This window comes from Thrips palmi, unplaced genomic scaffold (assembly GCF_012932325.1).
Source record: "Thrips palmi isolate BJ-2018 unplaced genomic scaffold, TpBJ-2018v1 HiC_scaffold_1, whole genome shotgun sequence".
NCBI classification, from domain to species: domain Eukaryota; kingdom Metazoa; phylum Arthropoda; class Insecta; order Thysanoptera; family Thripidae; genus Thrips; species Thrips palmi.
The window spans coordinates 823,896-846,835 of record NW_023144620.1 but is presented as its reverse complement, the minus strand read 5'-3'; the positions used below and the strand labels follow the sequence as shown (position 1 = coordinate 846,835).

The 22,940-nt window shown below is 46.3% G+C and overlaps 1 protein-coding gene across 1 annotated transcript; it reads left to right on the top strand.

Annotated features, from left to right (window-relative positions):
* Positions 1 to 1,199: 1,199 nt before the first annotated feature.
* Positions 1,200 to 20,557, top strand: LOC117639038. Its single transcript, XM_034374396.1, has 16 exons — positions 1,200 to 1,353; positions 2,512 to 2,720; positions 3,721 to 3,921; positions 6,385 to 6,496; positions 6,778 to 6,864; positions 10,348 to 10,452; positions 10,941 to 11,017; positions 12,636 to 12,785; positions 13,103 to 13,300; positions 13,597 to 13,711; positions 14,333 to 14,422; positions 14,811 to 15,046; positions 15,176 to 15,370; positions 15,465 to 15,579; positions 16,925 to 17,008; positions 20,083 to 20,557. The coding sequence occupies exons 2-16, from the start codon at positions 2,518 to 2,520 to the stop codon at positions 20,248 to 20,250; spliced, it is 2,136 nt and encodes a 711-aa protein (XP_034230287.1). The 5' UTR covers positions 1,200 to 1,353; positions 2,512 to 2,517; the 3' UTR covers positions 20,251 to 20,557.
* Positions 20,558 to 22,940: the final 2,383 nt, after the last annotated feature.

The following is a 22,940-nucleotide window of genomic DNA, read 5'->3' as shown; positions in this document are numbered from 1 at the left end:
TACAATTAAATTTACCTATTTTATTCGTATGTTACAGTGAATTCGGCGCAAGCACAATACGAAGCAATATTCCTTCGTAATACGAATCTTTCAGCTCTTTCATTGTAAGATACAAAGAAAAACCTTCGTAATGCGAAGAAAAACCACCTTCGTATTATGCTTGCGCCATTTCCTTCGTATTATGGGAAGTTCCTTCGTATGACTTTTAGAGTATGTTTTCAAACAGTGTACTTTAATACTGAATAATGATGTTGAACGTTTTTATTTTGTTCGTGATTCTGATGCTAAAGCGCCACAGATCCTCCATTCGCCTGTCAATTTCTACGGTTTCGGCTTCCCTGACAGACCGATGGCAAGGTTAGGCCCGATGTTTACCATGAGGTCTGAAAATTCTCAGGTATATTTTTGCGTTGGGAATAGGTGATCATGCTGCCCAACGACCTTTGAACTTTCTTTTGTTTTCGGTCCTGAAGAGCCACAGGAGTTGGGCCCTTGTGTTGATCCGAACTTCGCACCTTAGCTACTGCACTGCGTATAAATGCGGCCGAGCGGCGCGACCCTTGAGAAGATTCAGACTTTGTGCACCGTCCCAGGTGTTCCAAAATAAAAGTGGTCTTACACTTAAGCAGTAATGAATCAACACCTTACTGAAATTGAAAGACGAACTATCAGCAAAACTCGAAGCTGTAACTTTAAGTCTGAAACTTTAACTGCCAGTAGCAAGTTTGAAACAATCGGTCTGACGGAATCTTTAGATTTTTTGAACAATAAAAAGGCAAATGCTTCTTCCCTATTTCATGACATACTGGGCAGGCCAAAAAAAAGTAATGGATTGAGTTACTAACTTATTGCTATGAAATGTGCATAACACTTCGTGGAAGATTAAAAATGGCAACCTTTTTCCCACTCTTGAGGAACCAGGCCCTTCAGAAGATCGCTGTTGATAAGAAGCATCTGGATACAAAGGTACGTTCAATAATGTTCTCAGCAATATAGAGGCAAATAAAGACTTAGAACGGAAACAAATTTTAACTGTTCTTAACTAAGCCGCGGTGTGGTTGATAGCCACCGCGTTAGCATGCCGAAAATGTCAATTCGAGGCTCAGGTAGGTTGTATTTCTTACGCGAGCCAACCTCTTGCAGCAGAATGCATATGGCTCGTGAATTTTGTAATTTGCAGTATATTCTGCAACTGCGGAGGCTGATAACACACATTGCTTCATTGCACTGCGGTTGGAGATTGTCGCGGAAATCAAATCACTTCGATGATAAGATTTGGTGTGCAGTCCGTTTATTAAGTGGCCTCAGACTGCGATCGTCCTCAGTGCCCGGTAGCACCACGAACACATCACAGTAAGTACTTTATGTTTCTTGGATGACAGTGAGTACTTCAGCTTTCTTGGCACGAACTGCCGCTTGATTCCTCATTAAAGGAATTCTTGATAGACGAGTTTATTTTTTGGAAAGTATGAGGAAAGAAAGTGGGAGTTTGGCAAAACGCCTGGAATAATACGATCCGCTCATTCATGAGCTAGTAGCGGCCCGTCGAACGAAATGGCCTCACTGAGAATCCAAACGCTATGAATGTAGCGTCAATTGGTCCAATGCAAAAGCATTGCACATGAAGTACAATGCCTTCCCATGTCCATGCATCAGCATAGGGCACTTTCGGGACGCATTGCACGTTAGGTGCAACATGGCTGAGGCATTGCACGTACACTGTGGCAAAAAGGTACGGAAAATTCTGTTATTTTTTTTGCCAGGATTCTCCGTAGCCCTCTTATCAATATTCTCCGTAGGCTCTTACAGTATTCTCCGTAGGGCCGTACAGTATTCTCTGTAAGTCCGCACAGTCTTCTCCGTAGGACCTGCACTCTCAGACTGTAATTGACTTTTTGTCCTTTGTTAAAGAGTATTTTACACAGCAATAAAAAGTACTATTTCGTCAATATCTATGTAAGATTTCGTTTGTTATATTGACTTAAAGTCAATTTGCTATTGACAAAGAGTCAATACGCAATTGACTTAAAAAATAGTCATTAATTGATGAGAATTTAGTCTGTATAGTGAACAATATTGTACATGGTTACAAAGGAAATACTACATATTATTGCTGCTTAAAAAACTACGTAAGCAAAGGACAAAAAGTCAATAATGAAGAGAAAAAAGTCAATACGAGTCTGAGAGTGTGGAAGACTGTATAGTCCTACGGAGATCACTGTAAGGTCTTACGGTGAATACTGTAAGAGCCTACGGAGAATATTGATAAGGGGGCTACGGAGAATTACCACAAGCTGTTTACAGAATTTTCTGTAGCTTTTTGCCACAGTGTATGGTGCGATATCTCAGTGCATTGTACCATTCGTGCTATATTTATAGCGTTTGGAATCTCAGTGCCATAATTGATTCGTGACCAACAGCTGATTTTTTACCTTACGTTTGCAAGCATGTGCTTGTCTCACACTTAGCCGTGTGTTTCTTGGGGAATCCTTAGCGTCTTCTCACTTCCAGGCCATCATGCGTGCGGCGTGGAGACTCGTAGCCGTGGTCGCGGCCCTGGCCGTCGCGGCGCAGGCCACCGACCTGGAGGACAAGGTGGCCAAGACCATCGCCGAGTTCAAGGACATGATGTCGACCGGCCGCCCCGATCTCAACATCCCCGTGCTGGAGCCCCTGTCCATCAAGAAAATCCCTATCAGCATCAACGCCTCGCCCTTCAAGTAAGAACCCACCTTCTTATGCATGGACGTACTTAAGTACGTACTTGGAATTTTTCCTTACATTATTAATCAAAAGTCTGCCAAAGTCTTGTTTTATAAGACTTGCTTCTGTATTTGAAAACGCGATGGTGTTGTATTATGAAACAAATTCTCTAGTAATAGAAAGTCGTCTGATTTGTATTTCAAAACTTTTCTTCGATACAAAACATTCTAAGACGGTACGGTATAATCACGTGACAAAAACCACCAGAAAATATTGAGACAAAATATTGTATTGCAAAGAAAAGTTTTGGAATATAAAACATAGAGTTTTGAAATACTAGAATAAAGTTTTATAAGACGGCTGCACCGCATTGTAGTGCAATACAAAATAACGTGTCGTAATGGACACTTCCACCAGCGCGCCGAGTGAAGAAGAAAAAGAATAACGAAAGCCGGAAACAGTCTACAAAAGTCGCTACACTCTCAGCCGTTTACTGACTATTTCTCATTAGCAGACGTATTTCTGTAAGCAACCATAATACTTAGTATTTAGTTCTTAAATACATAAAAATTTCTTTGTAATTTACTAAGAAAACGGTAATATCAGTACAGTAATTAGCAATTACTAAGTAATACTGACAAAAAATACTAAGTTTTATGGTTGCTTACAGAAATGCAAAAGCTAATTAGAAAAAGTCAGTAAAAGGCTGAGAGTGTAATTTGTTAATATTACGTGCTCATTTGGGCTCTAGAAATTTGTAAAAATGAAACGAGGATGGGTTCCATGGTTTGAATCCGTCAAACCTGCAAATAAGACAATTTTGTGAACTGGTTCCGGCGCTTCTTATTCCTCTCGTTCTCCACTCGGCGTTCTGGTGGAAGTGCGAGTGGAAGTGTCTATCCAGAAGACGTGAACAAACTTTCGTGTCCAATAAGATCATGAAAGCTACTCGCTTTCATGAGGGCGTCCTAAATCGTTGAGTGTGTAGAGGTGTGACGCAAGCCACTTGCATTGCAGGGCCAACCTCGAAGCGAGCGCAATCAAGGTGGTCGGTGCGTCGTCCTTCCAGGTCACGGAGTTGACCCAGGTCGGTGACTCCAGCCAGATGAAGGTGGCCATTGAGGTGCCCGGCATCGAGGTGACGGGCGACTACGACATCCACGGCCAGGTCAAGGTCGGCTTCATCAAGGTCAACCTCAACGGCAAGGGACCACTCACGTAAGTTCGAACTGGTAGAGTGTGTCAGTCACCTGAGGGCCACTCTGGGTTAGGGTGCGTCGATATGCACGACTTTTCAGATGCAGCTTTTGGGTAGCACTCAAAAGTTTCGTTTTTTTTAGAGCTGATTCCATAAATGACCTCGGTTTTGCGATAGGACAAAGCCTTCATGACCCTACCGGGCGTTTTATATCAAAAAGCGGAGTTTTTGTATTTTTTCTTGTTTTTGGGTTCCGCATTCCATCCCAAACTGTCGGGGCGGCTGTTGCACGGTCGGATGGCCACCGCCTACACTAAATACAAGTTTTGCGGCTTGGCAGGACCACCGGACACCTCACGTGTGTGTCCCAAACCTCAATTTTCACCATTTTTTTAACACAATTTTTCATTTTTCCCCCTTTTTTCAGCTTTTATCGAGGATTGTACCGACCCAGTCGGTCTATACCATGACCAGAGGTTGTATAAAACAGTGCAGGGGTACAAAGAACGCAAGGCAGCCCCCGGACCGGGGCTGTGTAGGGAGGGGGAGAAGGGAGGTAGGGGAGGCGGAGAAAAAAAAGTCCCAAAATCGGCCCAAATCAGCTGCTTTGCCCTTGCGTTTGGTAAATACTGTATTACCGTGCAGGTCTTAGATCGGGAAGTGTTTCTACCCCTTGCCTACCCAGGACTCACCACGAGGAGGTGCCTGCACATTGAGTCCCGCCCACTCTCGCACCCGCGCTTGGTTTTCCTAACGCGGTGATTTGAACACTGCCTTGTTAGTGTACTTGGGCATGGCGTTTCTCGCAGAGACCCTGGTCCTTATGAAGCCATCGCGGCGCTCCTGGCCGACCACCTTCGACGACGAAGACCTGCAGGCCGCCGCCGCTGCCAGCCCTCTGGAGCTGCCTCCACTGCCGTTCCACACCCAGCCAGTGGAGCGCTTTGCCAAGGAGGTCACCACCGCGGTGGAGAAGGTGGTCGGCCAGGAGCGCCGCGATGGCTTCATAAGGACCAGGGTCTCTGCGAGAAACGCCATGCCCAAGTACACTAACAAGGCAGTGATCAAACCGCCGCGTTAGAAAAACCAAGCGCGGGTGGGAGAGTGGGCGGGACTCAATGTGCAGGCACCTCCTCGTGGTGAGTCCTGGGTAGGCAAGGGGTACAAACACTTCCCGAGCTAAGACCTGCACGGTAATACAGTATTTACCAAACGCAAGGGCAAAGCAGCTGATTTGGGCCGATTTTGGGACTTTTTTTTCTCCGCCTCCCCTACCTCCCTTCTCCCCCTCCCTACACAGCCCCGGTCCGGGGGCTGCCTTGCGTTCTTTGTACCCCTACACTGTTTTATACAACCTCTGGTCATGGTATAGACCGACTGGGTCGGTACAATCCTCGATAAAAGCTGGAAAAAGGGGGAAAAATGAAAAATTGTGTTAAAAAAATGGTGAAAATTGAGGTTTGGGACACACACGTGAGGTGTCCGGTGGTCCTGCCAAGCCGCAAAACTTGTATTTAGTGTAGGCGGTGGCCATCCGACCGTGCAACAGCCGCCCCGACAGTTTGGGATGGAATGCGGAACCCAAAAACAAGAAAAAATACAAAAACTCCGCTTTTTGACATAAAACGCCCGGTAGGGTCATGAAGGCTTTGTCCTATCGCAAAACCGAGGTCATTTATGGAATCAGCACAAAAAAAACGAAACTTTTGAGTGCTACCCAAAAGCTGCATCTGAAAAGTCGTGCATATCGACGCACCCTACTCTGGGTGGGCCCGGAAAGAAGACAAAATTGGCCGGTTGTATTTCTGGCTTTTCTGAAACTCACTCTAAATTTCGGCGTCTGAAACGAAATTGTACAATATTTAGCGTGAAGTCTAAGTTTCACGGTGGGGACGTCCTGAAAATCGAGGGGTCCTATTCAAAAGATCTTATCTGCGCGTTCCCCCCAAGACAATCTTATCTTAAACGTAAGAAAATTTCACTTAGTTTGATCATTTGATACAGCTACAAATCAATATAATTTGTGATTAAATTCACTGAAATGTAAAGATGAACGATCAAAGAAACCAATAGTGCATGCAGAAATATATCCCGCTTACTCGCGTATCCATCCCAAATGGTCAAACTGAGTGAAATTCGCCTGCGTTTAAGATAAGATTGTCTTGGGGGGAACGCGCAGATAAGATCTTTTGAATAGGACCCCTCGAAATGGTCTCCACTCATAATGTCTAACGAAGAAATTTCCCTTAGTACGAGAGAAATGGCACGATGCGAACAAGGTATTTTTTTTTTCGTATTACGAAGGCGTTTCTTTGTATCTTGCAATAAAAATACTGAAAAGATTCGTATTGCGTATAAATATTGCTTCGTCCTATGCTTGGGCCAAAATCACTCTAACATAGCTCAAATTTCATTTTAAGACATTTAGAGTGCTGTCGTGTTAAAACCAGTCCCTTGTCACAGTCCAAATTGCTGGCTTGCAGGATTTCGGCCAAAGGAATCAAGGGATCCGGCGTCGCTGAAGTTGTCCCACGTGGCAACTCCCTCCACCTTAACGCCATCAAGATCAACAGCTGGAGCTGGGACAAGCTCACCGTATGTAGTTGTTTACTCTGCTGCTTCATTTCCACTTAAACGAACTGAGGCTTCTTTGCTCTCCCCTTGTGATTCTGGTATGTTCAGTGTGAAATTTTCAGGACTGTAGTGTTGGCCGAGGCGTTACAAATAAGAACCTCCTGTTCGTTGATTCATCCTAAGTCACGATTTAGTTAACAGCGAAAGACTCATTCGCCACTCCGAACCTGCACACGAGGCCTATGAAAAGATTGAGGCAAGGTTTCATTGGTAATCCCAATTGCCGTTTTCTCCCGCTGCAGATCAACCTAGCCAACCTGCTCGATAATGGTGTCATGAGCAAGACTGTCAACAAACTCATCAACAAGCTGGTACCTGCTTTCGCATCGGTAAGCACTTTTATAGGGGCACTGCAGGAAAAGGTGTGAATAGAACAACAAAAGTAGAACAGAAACTGTACAGTAGAAGTACACTGTGGCAAAAAGCTACGGCAAATTCTGTAAACAGCTTGTGGTAATTCTCCGTAGGCCCCTTATGAATATTCTCCGTAGGCTCTTACAGTATTTTCTGTAGGACCACACAGTCTTCTCCGTAGGACCTTACAGTGATCTCCGTAGGACTATACAGTCTTCGAGGTCCTACGGAGAAGACTGTGCGGACTTGCAGAGAATACTGTACGACCCTACGGAGAATACTGTAAGAGCCTACGGAGAATATTGATAAGAGGGCTACGGAGAATACTGGCAAAAAAATTAACAGGATTTTCCCTACCTTTTTGCCACAGTGTACAAAATGGATTGTATAAAGTACAACGAGACCTGGACTGCACTGCATTTGGCATGCCGGTTCCATTGTACTTTGTACAACAATTGTTGTACTTTGAAAGTACAATAAGTTCCTGATAAAACAAGGTAGGTTTACGCCAGACCGCGTCGTAACACGCTTCGCGATGTCTCGCGGCCTGTTCCTCCAATCCGCGCCTGGCGTACCTACCTTGGCCTGCGGCGCTAGCCTGCCTTCGGCAGGTATTGGCTTGTCCATCGTCGGTTGCTCCTTACTTGTTGCATGCTGGGGGGCTCCGTCCCCCAGACCCCCTTTCATCAAGACAGGAGAGATCTACCTGCAGAAAACTCGATTTTTCGCCATTTTTTAGGTGGTTTTCGGCTATAACAAGCTAGGGCCCGCCCTTCCGTCGAACCGAGTTGCCAGCTCCGCTTCGCTGCGCCGGCAACTCGGTTCGACAGGGGGCCGGCCCAGCTTGGCCTGCCGGCGGCCTTTTCTCGGGCCTTCGGCCCTCGCATCAGACCCAACTTGGCCAGTCGAAGGCCCGGGCCTTCGGCCCGCTCGCATCACACAGACCGTGAGCGGGTAAAGCAAAGTTATCGATGTACCATCGTGACTTAGGCCCGCCCTTCTATTCACAATATGCAATAGTCCTTACACTTTTTACTCCAACTGTCCTAAGAATATGCCCATTTCATTTGTCTCTTCGCCCTCATTCCGAAAATACCCATATTTGCCATGCTACTGCAACTCCTTGCAATAGAGGCACAGCAGGAGCGCAAAACGAGTCCGTCGCACTTTTTCCCATAACTCATGAAGGCGGGCTCCTGGACCCCCCTTCCGACCCCTCGTTGAAGAGGTCTTGCCAAGACCTATCCAAAACTTAAGTAAAAATTTTCAGTCGGTCGACCCCCTTTTTTCAAGATCCTGATGTGACTAATAGACGAAGTCGGGCTCCTGGACCCCCTTTCCGACCCCTCGTTGAAAAGGTCTTGCTGAGACCAATCGAAGTCTGCAATAAATTTTTTTAGTCAGTCGACCCCGTTTTTTGAAGATCCTGATCTGGCCAACTTGTAAAAGCGGCCGATGAGGTCGGGACCAGGTCCATTCATCTTGTCTCGTCGCCCCGATTCCAAAAATACCCCTATGTGCCCTGCTAGCACCAATAATGGCGGAAATCCCCCTCCCGCTCATGTAAACCATGATCCACCTGCAGCAGCCCTTGTGCGACCCGGACGGAATTTGCACCACTGGATTATTTGTTTGGACGGTACTCCTGAAGTACCCTCCAAATCTGGTTACTCTAGCTCAACTCCTTCCTTGTACACAGACGCCAACAACAACAACAACAACAACAACAACACACAGACACAAAGGCAAATGCATAGGCCCTCCCCCTATTTTTGGCCCGCCCTTCTATTCAAAAAATAGGGGGAGGGCCTATGCATTTGCCTTTGTGTCTGTGTGTTGTTGTTGTTGTTGTTGGCGTCTGTGTACAAGGAAGGAGTTGAGCTAGAGTAACCAGATTTGGAGGGTACTTCAGGAGTACCGTCCAAACAAATAATCCGGGGGTGCAAATCCCGTCCGGGTCGCACAAGGGCTGCTGCAGGTGCATCATGGTTTACATGAGCGGGAGGGGGATTTCCGCCATTATTGGTGCTAGCAGGGCACATAGGGGTATTTTTGGAATCGGGGCGACGAGACAAGATGAATGGACCTGGTCCCGACCCCATCGGCCGCTTTTACAAGTTGGCCAGATCAGGATCTTCAAAAAAGGGGGGTCGACCGACTAAAAAAAATTATTGCAGATTTCGATTGGTCTCAGCAAGACCTTTTCAACGAGGGGTCGGAAAGGGGGTCCAGGAGCCCGACTTCGTCTATTAGTCACATCAGGATCTTGAAAAATGGGGGTCGACCGACTGAAAATTTTTACTTAAGTCTTGGATAGGTCTTGGCAAGACCTCTTCAACGAGGGGTCGGAAGGGGGTCCAGGAGCCCGCCTTCATGAGTTATGGGGAAAAGTGCGACGGACTCGTTTTGCGCTCCTGCTGTGCCTCTTTTGCAAGGAGTTGCAGTAGCATGGCAAATATGGGTATTTTCGGAATGAGGGCGAGGAGACAAATGAAATGGGCATATTCTAAGGACAGTTGGAGTAAAAAGTGTAAGGACTATTGCATATTGTGAATAGAAGGGCGGGCCTAAGTCACGATGGTACATCGATAAATTTGCTTTACCCGCTCACGGTGTGTGTGATGCGAGCGGGCCGAAGGCCCGGGCCTTCGACTGGCCAAGTTGGGTCTGATGCGAGGGCCGAAGGCCCGAGAAAAGGCCGCCGGCAGGCCAAGCTGGGCCGGCCCCCTGTCGAACCGAGTTGCCGGCGCAGCGAAGCGGAGCTGGCAACTCGGTTCGACGGAAGGGCGGGCCCTAGCTTGTTTGAATAGAAGGGCGGGCCAAAAACTGAACCAGTTGAGCTACGTACACTACTCCTCCTGAACGGCTCGGCCGATCTGGCTGAGATTTTGCAGGCTTATTAGGTATGTTCTTGGCTTGGCACACGCGAAATTTAACTATCCTAGCTCAAGTGGTTCAGTTTTTATAGCCGAAAAACACCTAAAAACGGCGAAAAATCGAGTTCTCTGCAGACAGATCACTCCTGACTTGAAGAAAGGGGGGTCTGGGGGGCGCAGGCCCCCAGCCTCGACAAGTTAAAAAGTTACAAGGGTCAAGATCGTGTTATCTGTAGATGAAACAACTCTATCTCGAATGAAGGGGGGTCTGGGGGGGCGGAGCAGCAAGTAAAAAGTAACCGACGATGGAGAAGCCAATGCCTGCCGAACGCAGGCTAGCGCCGCAGGCCAAGGTGGGTACGCCAGGCGCGGATTGAAGACACAGGCCGCGAGACATCGCGAAGCCTGTTACGACAAGACGCGGTCTGGCGTAAACCTACCTTGTTTCTAGCAGTGTCTTTCTTGCGAACTTATAAATAGTGACAGGAGTCACGACTTTGCGCCCCGAATCAACCTCCCGTCCTCACCACACACCGCACGCTGTTTACATGCCAATAACGGCAACTCTCAATTGGTTTTCAGGCTAACAATTCTAAGCTCACCGCGCTGCTCGAGACTGTGGCCAAGAAGTACATCAACAAGTACCTTGACGGCATCGTCAGCGACGTGGCCATGCTCGATTCTCAGGTATGACTCATACCGTTGCAAGGGAAATATATTTTAGAAATCGAGGGGAAGTAATACTTTAGTTTTTCGGAGTCTTTGGTACGCTTTTTTAGTCAGAGCAGAAGTAGAAAATGCAACTATTTAGGCAACAACAGGGAGAACTATTTGCTGATAATTGGGAAAGATGTCACGAGGGCTGCTAAGAGGAGGTTGGACATATCGGCATCTTTTCAGGCGATATTTTTCAACTTTCCCAAGAGGAAATGCATCCCACTCGTTTACGTTTCTCCTCTCCAATAAAGGGGTCACCCTCTGAAGTACTGTCTGCGTTGTGTGACACTGTAAGACGCGTACCATTCGTGGTCTAAATAATGTCAAGTGCACACACGCGTACCATAGATTTTGATCAAATTGACGCATGGGGAAAGAACTGACAGAAGGTTAGGAGAAACAAAAGCAGTTTCAATATTTTGTAAACCACGATATGCTAAGTGGTACGCGTGTTTCAGGTGAACTGGATCGTGTCTGAGGAAGTGCAAGAGATCTTGGACCAGCTGGCCGCGGCTGTGACCGCACCCACCGCGGAGTAAGTGCTTTTCTTAATGTTTTATTTGGATCTTCGCAAATGCCATCACCACATGTCAGGAAAAAAAATGACTTGCGGTGCAAAAATAAGAATGTCTTCACTAAGAAAACCTTACAAACTATTTTAGACATATCAAACAAAAGCAGCTTGTCATAACAAAGAATTTTGAGCATACATAAGCTTACAAACAAAATACTTCGTATTTTCCGAACTATTTCTTCGCATAACAAAGAAAATTAATTTGTACTATGAATGCGCAAAATACTTCGCAAGGTTTTAAGCGTGTAGAATTCAGAGGATAGGCTCAAAACTCAGAAGAAACCGATGTTCCAAAACAACCCTGTGGCTCGTAAAAAAACAGTTCGAGTGCAAACCATTTTAGAGGGGCCTGGCAGTAGAGAAACATTATCAATGTGAGGAATTCAAAAATTGCTCTCCACACAGCAGACTCCAACCTCTCACAGCCATAGTTCACTTCCGAAATCGTCAGAGAACACCGCAGGAAGCTGCTATACCTGACCGTAGAACCGGGGAACATGTACACCACTCAATCAAAATTTATGTTCCGTCAACGGGGGTAACTTGGGACAGTCTGCCCTGTACAGCTTGTTGGTGCTGCCATTCAGCGACGGGGGTTCCTAGCGTCAAACCCGCGGCAGGGTTTTGTTTCAGAGGGCTCAGGGCACGCGCGGAAAGGTGGAGGAGGTGCATTACATCACAATTAGTATTTGAGAAATGGGAAACTACATAATAGGGTTTTTGACAAAACATGTCAAACATTGACAAGTTGACCCCAGTGCAAGGAGTGAAAGGCAGATTTGGCCGATTAGTCTCTCTGGGTTGTTAGATCATACACATACAATAACGTTCGCAAAAGGTTAATAATAGTTTTCCCATCTGCGGTCCAGACTTCAATTTATCAAAAATCGAAATTTTACGGGGTTACTTGGGACAGTCTTTTCCTAATGTTTCCAGGAGTCCTAGCCTCCTAGAAATTGACTGACCCGGTCCCTGACATAACTTAGACTTCGGATTTTACGCTGATGTTGGAAAGAGATGCCTTGCTCTGCAGTTTTTTCTTCTGGTAATCCATATTATGAAATTTTCAGAAAATGCCTGGAAAATACAAGTAGAAAAGAGAGTTCCACGAAGAGCCCAAGATATAGTCCAATATCGGTCCTCCGAGAGTTCCTAGGCCTGAATTCTTGGTCTACATGTTACATCCATTAACATCAATAGATGCATGGGAATGTAGCCAATCACTTACTGTCCCAAGTTACCCCCGGTCATGGGGTAACTTGGGACACTCTTTCGAGACCGCTTGGATACGATATTATCGAGGCAAATGAACCAGACAAGTATGAAATCATGGGGAAATGGTCAAACTTTAACATGGTTAGGATCCAATGGTCTGGGTTGAGAATCTTGCCTCTGGCTTTCTAAAAACGTGAAAAAGTGTCCCAAGTTACCCCCGTTGACGGTTCTAAACCAAAACGAAATGGACGTAGAATTGGGCTTTTACTTTTCACCTTCCCCCAAAGCAGGACACACAGTAGGGCTTAGAGTAAATTCATCACGGCTTGAATTTAGGTGTAATTGAGTGGCAATTGTCTGACAGTGAGCCCTCCGACCTCGAGACTGCCGTCAAAGAACTGAGCGAAGTCTTCCGCATTGCCATGAAGAAGGGCCGTCCCGACCTCAACATTGCCGCCATGGACCCCGCCGTCTTCTCGGAGCTCAACATCCACTTCCACAAGTGGCTTCTTGAGTAAGTCGGGCAGCTACACTGCAATGCATGTGGCAAGTTTCCTGGTCGCAATCTTTGCAAAACGTTTTGAATGCCAAAGAATGTAAGCTTGGCTCTCAGATACTTCCCAGAGTTCCAAACTTTGATATCGCAGGCGACCTAAGCGCTAAGTACCGTACTGGCAAGATTTTGAAGATCTGAGGTCAAAGATTGCCAATTTTTGGCCTGGAAAACGGCTTGCCAATTTTGTGGCAAGCAAATTTTCCCCCGGACTCAAAGCGTTCGTTTCGTAAAAAGAAATTATGCCACTAGTCCTTATCATTGTTGCGTCCTGGCAGTGGACAAGCTGTCGCCACCGACCTGCAGGTGTCTGGTGCATCGGACTTCGAGCTGACCAAGGTGACTGCGTTGGACGACACGAACGTGGCCATCGAATTCAGCGTCCCAAGCATCACCGCGGCCACCCAGTACGATCTCGATGCCAAGGTCAACCTGGGCCTCACCAAGCTGCACTCCGTGAGGAGCGGCTCCGTCGGGTATGTAGCAACGCCACGTCAGCTCACCATACGATTCAACGTGGCGTCATAATCGATTAGAATGTGAATTTTGCACGTTCTGGTAAACCTAAGGCGTATCGTTACACCTTTGTAACCCTACTAATGGATTCCTCGTTCGGAGAGCAACCCATTGGTTGGGCCACATGTTCGGTTGGAGTGCCATTTAGTGACTCTCAAGCTTAAAACGAGTCCGGAATTTTGACCGCCTCCACCGGTCTTGTGGCTGGTCCACTGTAAAACGTATCCGGATGATGAAACCGCTGCTCTGTTTTCAGTATTGTTGCTGGTGGCATCAAGGGCGCCGCTACTGCGGAACTCGTCGTTGACAAGGACGGCCAACTCCGCCTGGACGCTTTCGAGATCACTAAGTGGAGCTACGATACCCTCACGGTAATATCAGAGTGGTTACAAAAAAAAAAGGATGGCAGGTACGTCCTTCAAAAAAGTTCCGAAAGTAAAAACAAAGTTGTTCGTGGAAAGCGCTCGGAAGGCTGTAGCCCTGTCCGCCGCGGTGGAGTGCAGCCAAGTCTGCTGCGCAGCCCGTTGGGCTGCCTACCAACCAGGGGCCCAGTGGGCCAGAAGAGCAGTGGAGGCGGTCCGAATCCCGGACGCGTTTCGAGCTGCAGAGTCAATAAACGGGACTCGAACCAAACGTTTCACCCCAACAGAACGATTGCTCTCTGAACGAGGAATCCATTGGAGGGGTCAAACGCTTGGTTTGAGTCCTGGCTTAGCGACTCTGGAGCTCAGAACGAGTCTCGAGCTTTGGGCGCAAACGGCGGTCTTCTGGCGCACAGTGTAAAGCGACACTTCCGCCCATGAAGACCACTCTGTCAAAGCAGGTTCTGTCCTTGATTCACCACTGCCTTTAAAATATTTAACGAGGCTTCTCGCAAAGAGGGGTCAAACTTTGACGACGCGTAACTTGCATTCAGTGTTACAGGCATTTCCTCTCCCCGTATTGACAGAAAGAGGCATCCACACTTATGTCTTTGTGTTTTACGTGTGCAGGTCGAGTTGGAGAACCCTGAAAACGCTGGTTTCATCAAGAAAAACGTAAACAAGCTGATCGGCAAACTGGTGCCAAGCCTGTTGGTTAAGGTAAATATGCACATGGTGAAAATTGAATTATAAAGGCATTTATCTGGCCAATTCGTTTTCTTCCGTCAACTTACTGCAGATTCATAGTCCTTCAAATTGTGGGACAGTTTCACACGTGTAGGAGTGACGCAAAGTGTCTCACGTTCGTACAAGTGCACTGAAAACACAAGTGCTCTACTTTTTGTACTCAGTACTCACTTCAGTTTCCGAGTGGAGGCACGTGTTCGCCACGTTTGCCCCACGTTTGCAAGTAGGCATGGGCTGGGTATAGGCAATTAGACATAAAATTTGGGTGGGAAAAATATTAATGTTGCTTCTAGCGGCTCGAAACCTACTTACTTTGTCCGTGGCATTCGGTCTACTGAGAGTGATCTGGCCTCTGCTGCAGCCCCACACCAAGGACCTCACCGCGTGGGCCAGCAGCCGCGGCTTCTCCATCATCGGCCGCTTCCTCGACGGCGTGGCAGGCCGCATCCCCCTCGCCGGCCTGGACGCCAGGGCGACCGAGCTGTTGCTGAACCTGCAGACCGTCATGAAGACCGGAAGCACCGACTATGACCTGCCCGTGCTCGACCCGTTCATCCTCAACGAGCTTCCCTTCTCCTTCGAGGGCTACTTTGTCAAGTATGTTCTAAACGAGCCAACGGCCTTGAGAATGGCGTTTACACAGCTGAAAGTCACAGAGGCCGATGCGGAAGCAACCATAGTGAACTTACTGCGAAGTGAATCCATTGATTTTTTTTTCTTCTCCAGGGCTTCTGTCGTTGCCAAGAACTTGCAGGTTGGAGGGACCTCTGCCTTCACTATCACCAAAATCTCTCAGATCCCAGATTCGAACAAAATCCAGGTCGATCTTGAAGTTCCCGAGATCAATGGCAACAGCGACTTCACGGCCAAGGCCGGCTTGAAGTGGCCCACGAAGACTGTCACCGACAATGGATCCTTGACGTACGTTCTCTCACCTAAAACGCGGAGGTTTTGTCACGGTATCGGTAACTCTCATCTTTGAGAAACGACTTAGACGTGCCATGAATTTCTGCAGTGCACTGATCAGGGGCCTCAAGGTTTCGGCCACCGCTCGCCTGGCTGAGAACGCGGAGGGTGCTTTGCTTCTCAAGGACCTCAACATTGACTCGTGGACTTTCGACCAAATTGCGGTAAGACACATCTTCTCTCCTAGTTGAGAAACATCTCAGCTTACCACAATTCAAGTACGATTTAGCATTGAATCACAGTACATCCCTTCTGTAGACCTAGTAGGGGTAGGTTGGGGAAGAAAAGTACGAAACGCGTACTTTGCACTGTACAGAAGTTCCAAATGAGGATTCAACTATTCTGCTCTCGTGAACATGTAATCCAATGCCTTCCTAATGAAATGGATCACTGTTCGTTGCTTATAGTTCCCCACATTACGTACAACATGCCAAAATGTATGTGATTTCGGAACTCCTCGAAAAGGGTAAGAAAAGTACACCACGGGGAAAGAAAAGTACAACGAAAAGAATTGCGAGTTTGAACCAGAAGACCACCAATCTTGGCTCAATACAGGTTTACCCCTAAAATGGAGAGCTTTCACTTGCCATTAGTTCAAGTTTCGTCAAAATCGGTCAATTGGTTCTGATTCTACATGGACTCATCACAGAAGGTCCAAGAAGCCTTTTCTCAGAGATAAGTGGGTACAGCATTTTTGTACTTTTCTTCCCCTTTTCACGTAAATGCCGAATAACTTGTTCATTTCGAGTCTAATTCTATAACTTGTGTTGACATTTTTTGCTTGTCTCGCCTAATCAAATGTATGTCCGTGATCTATTCAATTTTCATCCCGTACCGCTTTTAGTTTCTTAGAGGGCGTTATTTTCTTCCCCAATACCTGTACTTTTCTTCCCCAGCCGACTGTACTTTTCTTCCCCATTTCATTTTTACACTTATAAAAAATTGTGTTGAAGCCTAAGAGCATCGAACGGCACTGTTTTCCAAAGATGATGATCTAAGCTATAAGGTGGTACCTTACATTGGACTGCCGGCTGATTCTGCTGGAAGCTGTACTTCAAAGTACAAACATTAAAAAAAAGATTTTTCATAGCTATTTTTAATGCGTTTTTCAAACGTGCAGTTTGATTCTAAATATTTTATGTAGAACTGGGCTAAATTTATTTTTGGTCAGCGGGATGACCAATCTTTCAACAAACGTGACGGTTCAGTGTAGTTTCAGTTCGGAGATATAACGGGTGTTCTTTTCTTACCCGAGCTTCGAGTGTACTTTTCTTACCTAACCTACTCCTACAGACTTTCAAACGTACAGTTGGCCAGGTACATAACTACAAGTGCATAAGCGCAGCTTGGACTTACGGTGCCAGGTGTGCATTGTGCATTTGTCACTATGTGAAGAGTTGCCTAATTAAAGCAACAATATTTATTTTGCTTGTTCTTCGTTTTTGACAATGCCTTTTAAAGAATTACTTTTTTCAGTTATTATTATTATTTGGTCACTTTCCTTCCCAGGTTGAATTCGCCAACCTCCACGACAGCCATGTCGGCTCGGTCCTCAACGCCGCCATCAACGACGTGCTGCCCACAATCGTTGCTGTAAGACATTGAACACCACACTGTTATTTAACTAATGTGACGTCATATTCGTTGAAATGTGAACTTTGGCACTTTCGTTTCAATACGGTGTCACATTTGTTCCAACGTGACATGACCGTCTAATGAGGCTGTCACGTTCATTTTACAAGGATCAAACATCCAAACGAATGTGAGAACGTAAGATTCACGTTGTAACGAACATTACGTCACGTTCATCGGCAAGAGGTAATCGGAGAACTCGAAACTTGAAATGGAGAGGAGCGCAATTTAAAGTCCCCTCATTGGGAAGTGCAGAGTTTGCAGTCTTCGCTCTTGAAAAGTGGAGTTCTCCACGTTTGCACTAAGCGGAGAGATGAGGGATTCTGTTAGCTACTCCGCACGGCGTTAGTGCGTCCACACTGTCCACACGTGGTGCAGACCCCGTTACATCGGCCCCTTTCGATTTGCTCCATACTTTTGTCAAATGTCACCTGCCTAATGATAAGCCGTCCACCAAAAATTGAGACCTCTACAATGCTTGGTTTGGCTAAAAATGATTTTTTTTTCAAATTGTGACCATTTTTTTTTTTTTAAATTGTGTAGGCTTTTACGAAACCGGCTACAAAGTCCTTTCTGACCACTAGACTCCGTCCAAACCTGAAACTTCCACTCTAAAAAGAACGAGGAATCCCAATCTTCCGTCGGAATTGTCAAAGGATCACCCAGAGTGTGGGTCAAATGGCCAAACAAACGAAAACGAAGTTTGACATTTTCTGGAGTATAGAGCTTGGACTATAAGGCTTGGTCTACTAGGTGGGCCAAAAAGCATTGCTTTGCAATGTTGTGAACAGTTTCCTTTATAACTTGCCAAGGTAAAATTCCCTTACGTCCCGAACTAAAGGGATATTTCTCAGCCCCGTGGAAAAGGGACGGTCCCCATGGAAGCATAAAATAATACGATTTTGGAGTCCATAATATCGGACTCAAATAACTATGATCCAAAATCCTACTTTTTCAGGCTTCTGACGCCCAATACTCGAATTTCGAGTCTAAACCCATTACATGCATATCATTTTTGAGGTGGATGAATTCATTCGATTTTTGCCGTGACGCGCATACAGGAAGTGAGCCCCGTCCCGTTTGAGCCCCGATGGTCTGAGCCCCGACATGAGCCCCAACCTGAGCCCGGGTTGAGCCCCGACTTGAGCCCCGACCCAAGTCCCAATTTCCAGAGCCCGGATTGAGCCCCGTTTGAGCCCCATTTGAGCCCCACTTGAGCCGCACTTGAGCCCCATAGCAATAAATTATGCAAAAATGCGTGATTTCAGGTCGCGGGGCTCAAATGGGGCTCAAGTGGGGCTCAAACGGGGCTCAGGTCGGGGCTCAATCCGGGCTCTGGAAATTGGGGCTTGGGTCGGGGCTCAAGTCGGGGCTCAACCCGGGCTCAGGTTGGGGCTCAGGTCGGGGCTCCGACCATCGGGGCTCAAACGGGACGGGGCTTATGTCCTGTATGCCCCGTGAATTTACATTACTGTATGCAGTGTCAGCACAGTTCCCAAGGTACACTAAATGCAGGCAGGGTACAGTGAATTCCGTTCCTTCAGGTACGGTGCCTGCTATATCTCTGGGTACGGTAAACACCTTCTTTCGATGTACAGTGGAGAGTGGCATCACAATTAGCTGCCACAACCTTCATTTAGTTTCTCCTAGTGAAGGGTGTTCGTGATACAAAACCGGTGACTGAATACTTCGTTCTACGAAGTAGTCATCTTTGCACTGTTAGAAATTAGCTCCGAAATTTAACGGAGAAAAACTCTATAATCACGTTCATGGGGACTCCATTCATTCTCCATCTTTTTTGGCCCGTCCCGTTTATTTTTTGTAAAAAAATGACGGAGGGACGGGCATATAGTATGATCCCTGCTGTGCGTCCGTCCGTTCGTCCGAGGACTTCCCGTGGTCCGATCTTGACCAAATTTGGTATGCAGCCTCCTTAGGTGATCCTAGGAACCGCCCGGTGGCAGCAAATCCGATCCGAGCCCCGGGGGCGCTGCTGCAGGTGCATCGTGGTCTACATGGGGTCGAGGATTTCGGCAACGGATACAGCTAGAAGGGCATGTAGGGGTATTTTTGGAATCAGGGCGACAAGACAAAACCAACGGTGCCAGTTTCAAGCGAATCGGAGAAGTTCGGACCCGGGTTCAAATCCCAGTGGGGTATATTTTGAACATTCTTTTTATTCGGGTTTTTGCATTGTTACTGATGTTTTTGAGGGTGCTAATGATGAAAATAACATCTAATTGACCCCAGACTTGATTCAAATCACATCAGGGTTAAACATAGGCGAAATTCGTACATTTCTCAATGTACGGGACGGGCCAAAGTTGCCGATGTATATCGCTACTTTTCCTGTTATTTCGGAGAGATTTTCTCTAGGCTTGAACAAATGTTCTTCGTAGCATTACTTGGGTCCTGATGGGAGGGAAAATGCACGTCTTTTCTCAAATATATTAAAGAGGACTTCGCCGAAGCAGTCTTCAGTCTGAAATGGCCAAAGAAGGGCCGAAGCAGTCTTCAGTCTGAAATGGCCAAAGAAGGGACAATCTCCTTCGAGCTCCTTTCAGTTATATCGTGAACGTTTCCCTTAGTATTATGAAAACTGAGCTTAACAAATAGAGGTTCACATTTATCTCATATTTTAATTGGTTGCAAACCTTTTTTTTCGTGGTTTCCTGATAGTAAAGCATGCATTTTTCTACAAAATTGGAGAGCTCCATGCAGAAGTTTTGGAAAAACTCCATGATTTTTCCATTTTTTTTACTGAGAATCGAAACGCTATGAGTATAGCGTCAATTGGTGCGATGCAAAAGCATCGCACATGAAGTGCAATGTCTCCCCATTCCCATGTATTAGCATAGGGCATTTTCGGGGTGCATCGCACGTAAGGTGCAATATGGCTATCGCATCGCACCATACGTGCCATACTCATAGCGTTTTGAATCTCAGTGTTCTCGAAAATTTCTGACAGTGTGCAAGCTGTGAAGAGTGCAGCTAAGAAGCTGCACACAAGAGCTAACAACCCGCTTTTTCCGCAGGCTCAGAAGAACGTCATCAACAGCTGGGCTGAGGTGACCGCCAAGGCGGTGCTCGACCAGTACCTCGCCGGCGTCGCCAAGGCCTCTTCCTCTCTGACGGTGGACATCAAGGTCATCCCCGCGGAAGCACGCCACATCATCATGCAACTGGCCGCGTTGGCCGCGTAGGAGAGTCACGGAAGGACACTCGGAGTGGAACTCATCTCAAACTGAGACGGCACTGCCAAATTACATCTTCGGAATTTACGAACCTCTGGAATAAAATGTGACCGAAGGCAGTATCGTAAATTGACAAAATTCACTCAGTGAATCTACAAAGAAACCCGGGTCCAAAGAAACAATATCCAGGATGTCTTTGTAAAATTCTTATTTAATTTCTGACTGTGTTTGTCAATCGAGAGAAAAATGGCCTAAGTAGAGAGACAATGTTCTGTGGTATGAGTTCTAAAAATATACTCGCATTTTCCCACCCAGCTTTCTTTGCAGTATAGTTTTTTCTTATCCCAGCTTTCAATCCTGAATGGATATTTGGTCAGAGTGCTTCTTCGCTCTTCAAGTTTTTGAAAGCAGTGTTGGTCTCCGCATGTGCTCGCGTGACTACACTGTTCTTCCTTGTGCGATACTGAACTAATTTCTGAGGCAACACAATTTTCATTGCACTCTTTGCACCATGAAACAGATATTGCATTACAAGTGCAATGAACATTGTATCGCTTTATCGCAGCAAAATGGGATAAACTGGTCCAAAACTGGTCAAAACGTAAGCAGCTTCACTGTTCAAAAAGGTCTGAAAATTCAGACGAAATTTGTCAGAAGTTCTGAATAACTTGTAGACTGAAAATTAAGAATAGGAAAGTCTTACACGGCAAAAGTACCGCCTGGGATTCCCAGGCGGTGCCTGGAAAATAGGCCCTTTTCCCCATGATGCGCCTGGGAATCCCAGGCGGTACTTTTGCCGTGTACATAATGGAGATGGTGGTCAGAACACACCCCCGTGACACGCGAGAGTTAAATGAAAATGTGAATTATTCAACTCCTTCTCATATTACAAAGATAAATGTTGCAATCGGATGTTTCTCATATGACAGCTTGAGTATTGTCAATTTTGAACTGTTCAATCAGTACACTTTCGCAGCAGAAGCCAGACATACGTCTGTTTCACAACATGTGCGCCATCTGGTGGACAGATGAGATCTTACCAGGCAAATTTTTCAGACAAGCAGTCTAAAACCAGTCTAGTCTGAAATATTGATTCACACCACAGCATGGAAAAAAAGGAGTTGGTCTTTACTATCAGAATAGGTCGAGAAGGTAACACTCCCGTAATGCCCTCTAAAAATACCTTAATTGTTTCGCGTGATGTATGTACACGTGTATACACGTGAACGTAATACCAGTTTGTAGATGTAGTTCATGTGTACACTGGGAATGAGTCATGATCAATACTAAAATTTTGGGTTAGGAATTCATCATTACCCAAATTTGGATGTGGAAGGTTTCCTCGCCAAAGGTTGGGTGAGGAAGGTTTGGTTTTCTCACCCAAATTTGGATCATACACAGTAAATTGAAATGGCAGAATCCGCAACGGTTCGGCACAGAAACCGCCAGTAAATGATTCTAAATTTGGTAGTCACAGAATCTGGCATGGGCTAGCATAAACTGACAAAGGCTCCACAGGAACTGGGATGGGCTCACAGAAACTGCTAAGGGGTTGCGGTCTCGCTGGCCAACCTATCCTCACTGTGTCTGTGGATGCTTTTGTTGTTTTGGACATTATTTACATATTTTGATGAGTGTGCATACTTTTTCTTGCTTTGACAAGTCTATAAATTATTATTTTCCTTACGCGGTACATCTACACTCTTTATTTCCAATAATATAACATCTCAAAGTCGCGAGGTGGAGGGAATCGCAATTGACGATTACGGTGCAGTGTTGTACGGATTCCGTCGCCTGTGTGCAGAATTGGTTTGCCGTTGGCGGTTTTGGTGCGAAACCGCCCCGGATCTATTTACCTGTCGGATTCTGCGATTTGGGGCTCTCAGACCACTACAGATTCTGCCATTTCAATTTACTGTGTAATACTGGCCTTTTATCGGAAAGGTTTGTTTAACGCTTATTCTTGATGTGCTGCTTTATTAATTAGCACACTTTTTAACACTGATTAGCAGTTCATTGAACAAAATATTAATTGGCTGAGCGATAGCGAAGGATGTTACTCCAGTGGGGTTGAAAAGTTTTTCCTGTCTGTCTGTGTGTCTGCACTACTCCTCCTGAACGGCTCAGCCGATCTCAATGAGATTTTGCACACTTTTTGGGTATGTCCTTGGCTCGGCCCACGCGAAATTTCACTACCCTATCTCAACTGGTTCAGTTTATAAAGCCGAAAAACACCTAAAAACGGCGAAAAATAGAGTTTTCTGCAGGCAGATCACCTCTGTCTGAGGGGAGATCTGGGGGGCGGAGCCTCCCAGCCTCGACAAGTTTAACAGTTACAAGGGTCAAGATCGTGTTACTTGTAGATAAAACAAGTCCATCCAGAATGAAGGGGGGTCTGGGGGGCCCAGCATGCAACAAGGTACAGGTACAATTTTTTGGCCCGTCCCGTTTATTTTTGGCCCGTCCCGTTTATTTTTTGTAAAAAAATGACGGAGGGACGGGCATATAGTATGATGCGTGCTGTGCGTCCGTTCGTTCGTTCGTTCGTTCGTTCGTCCGTTCGTTCGTCCGAGGACTTCCCGTGGTCCGATCTTGACCAAATTTGGTATGCAGCCTCCTTGGGTGACCCTAAGAACCGCCCGGTGGCAGCAAATCCGATCCGAGCCCCGGGGGCGCCGCTGCAGGTGCATCATGGTCTA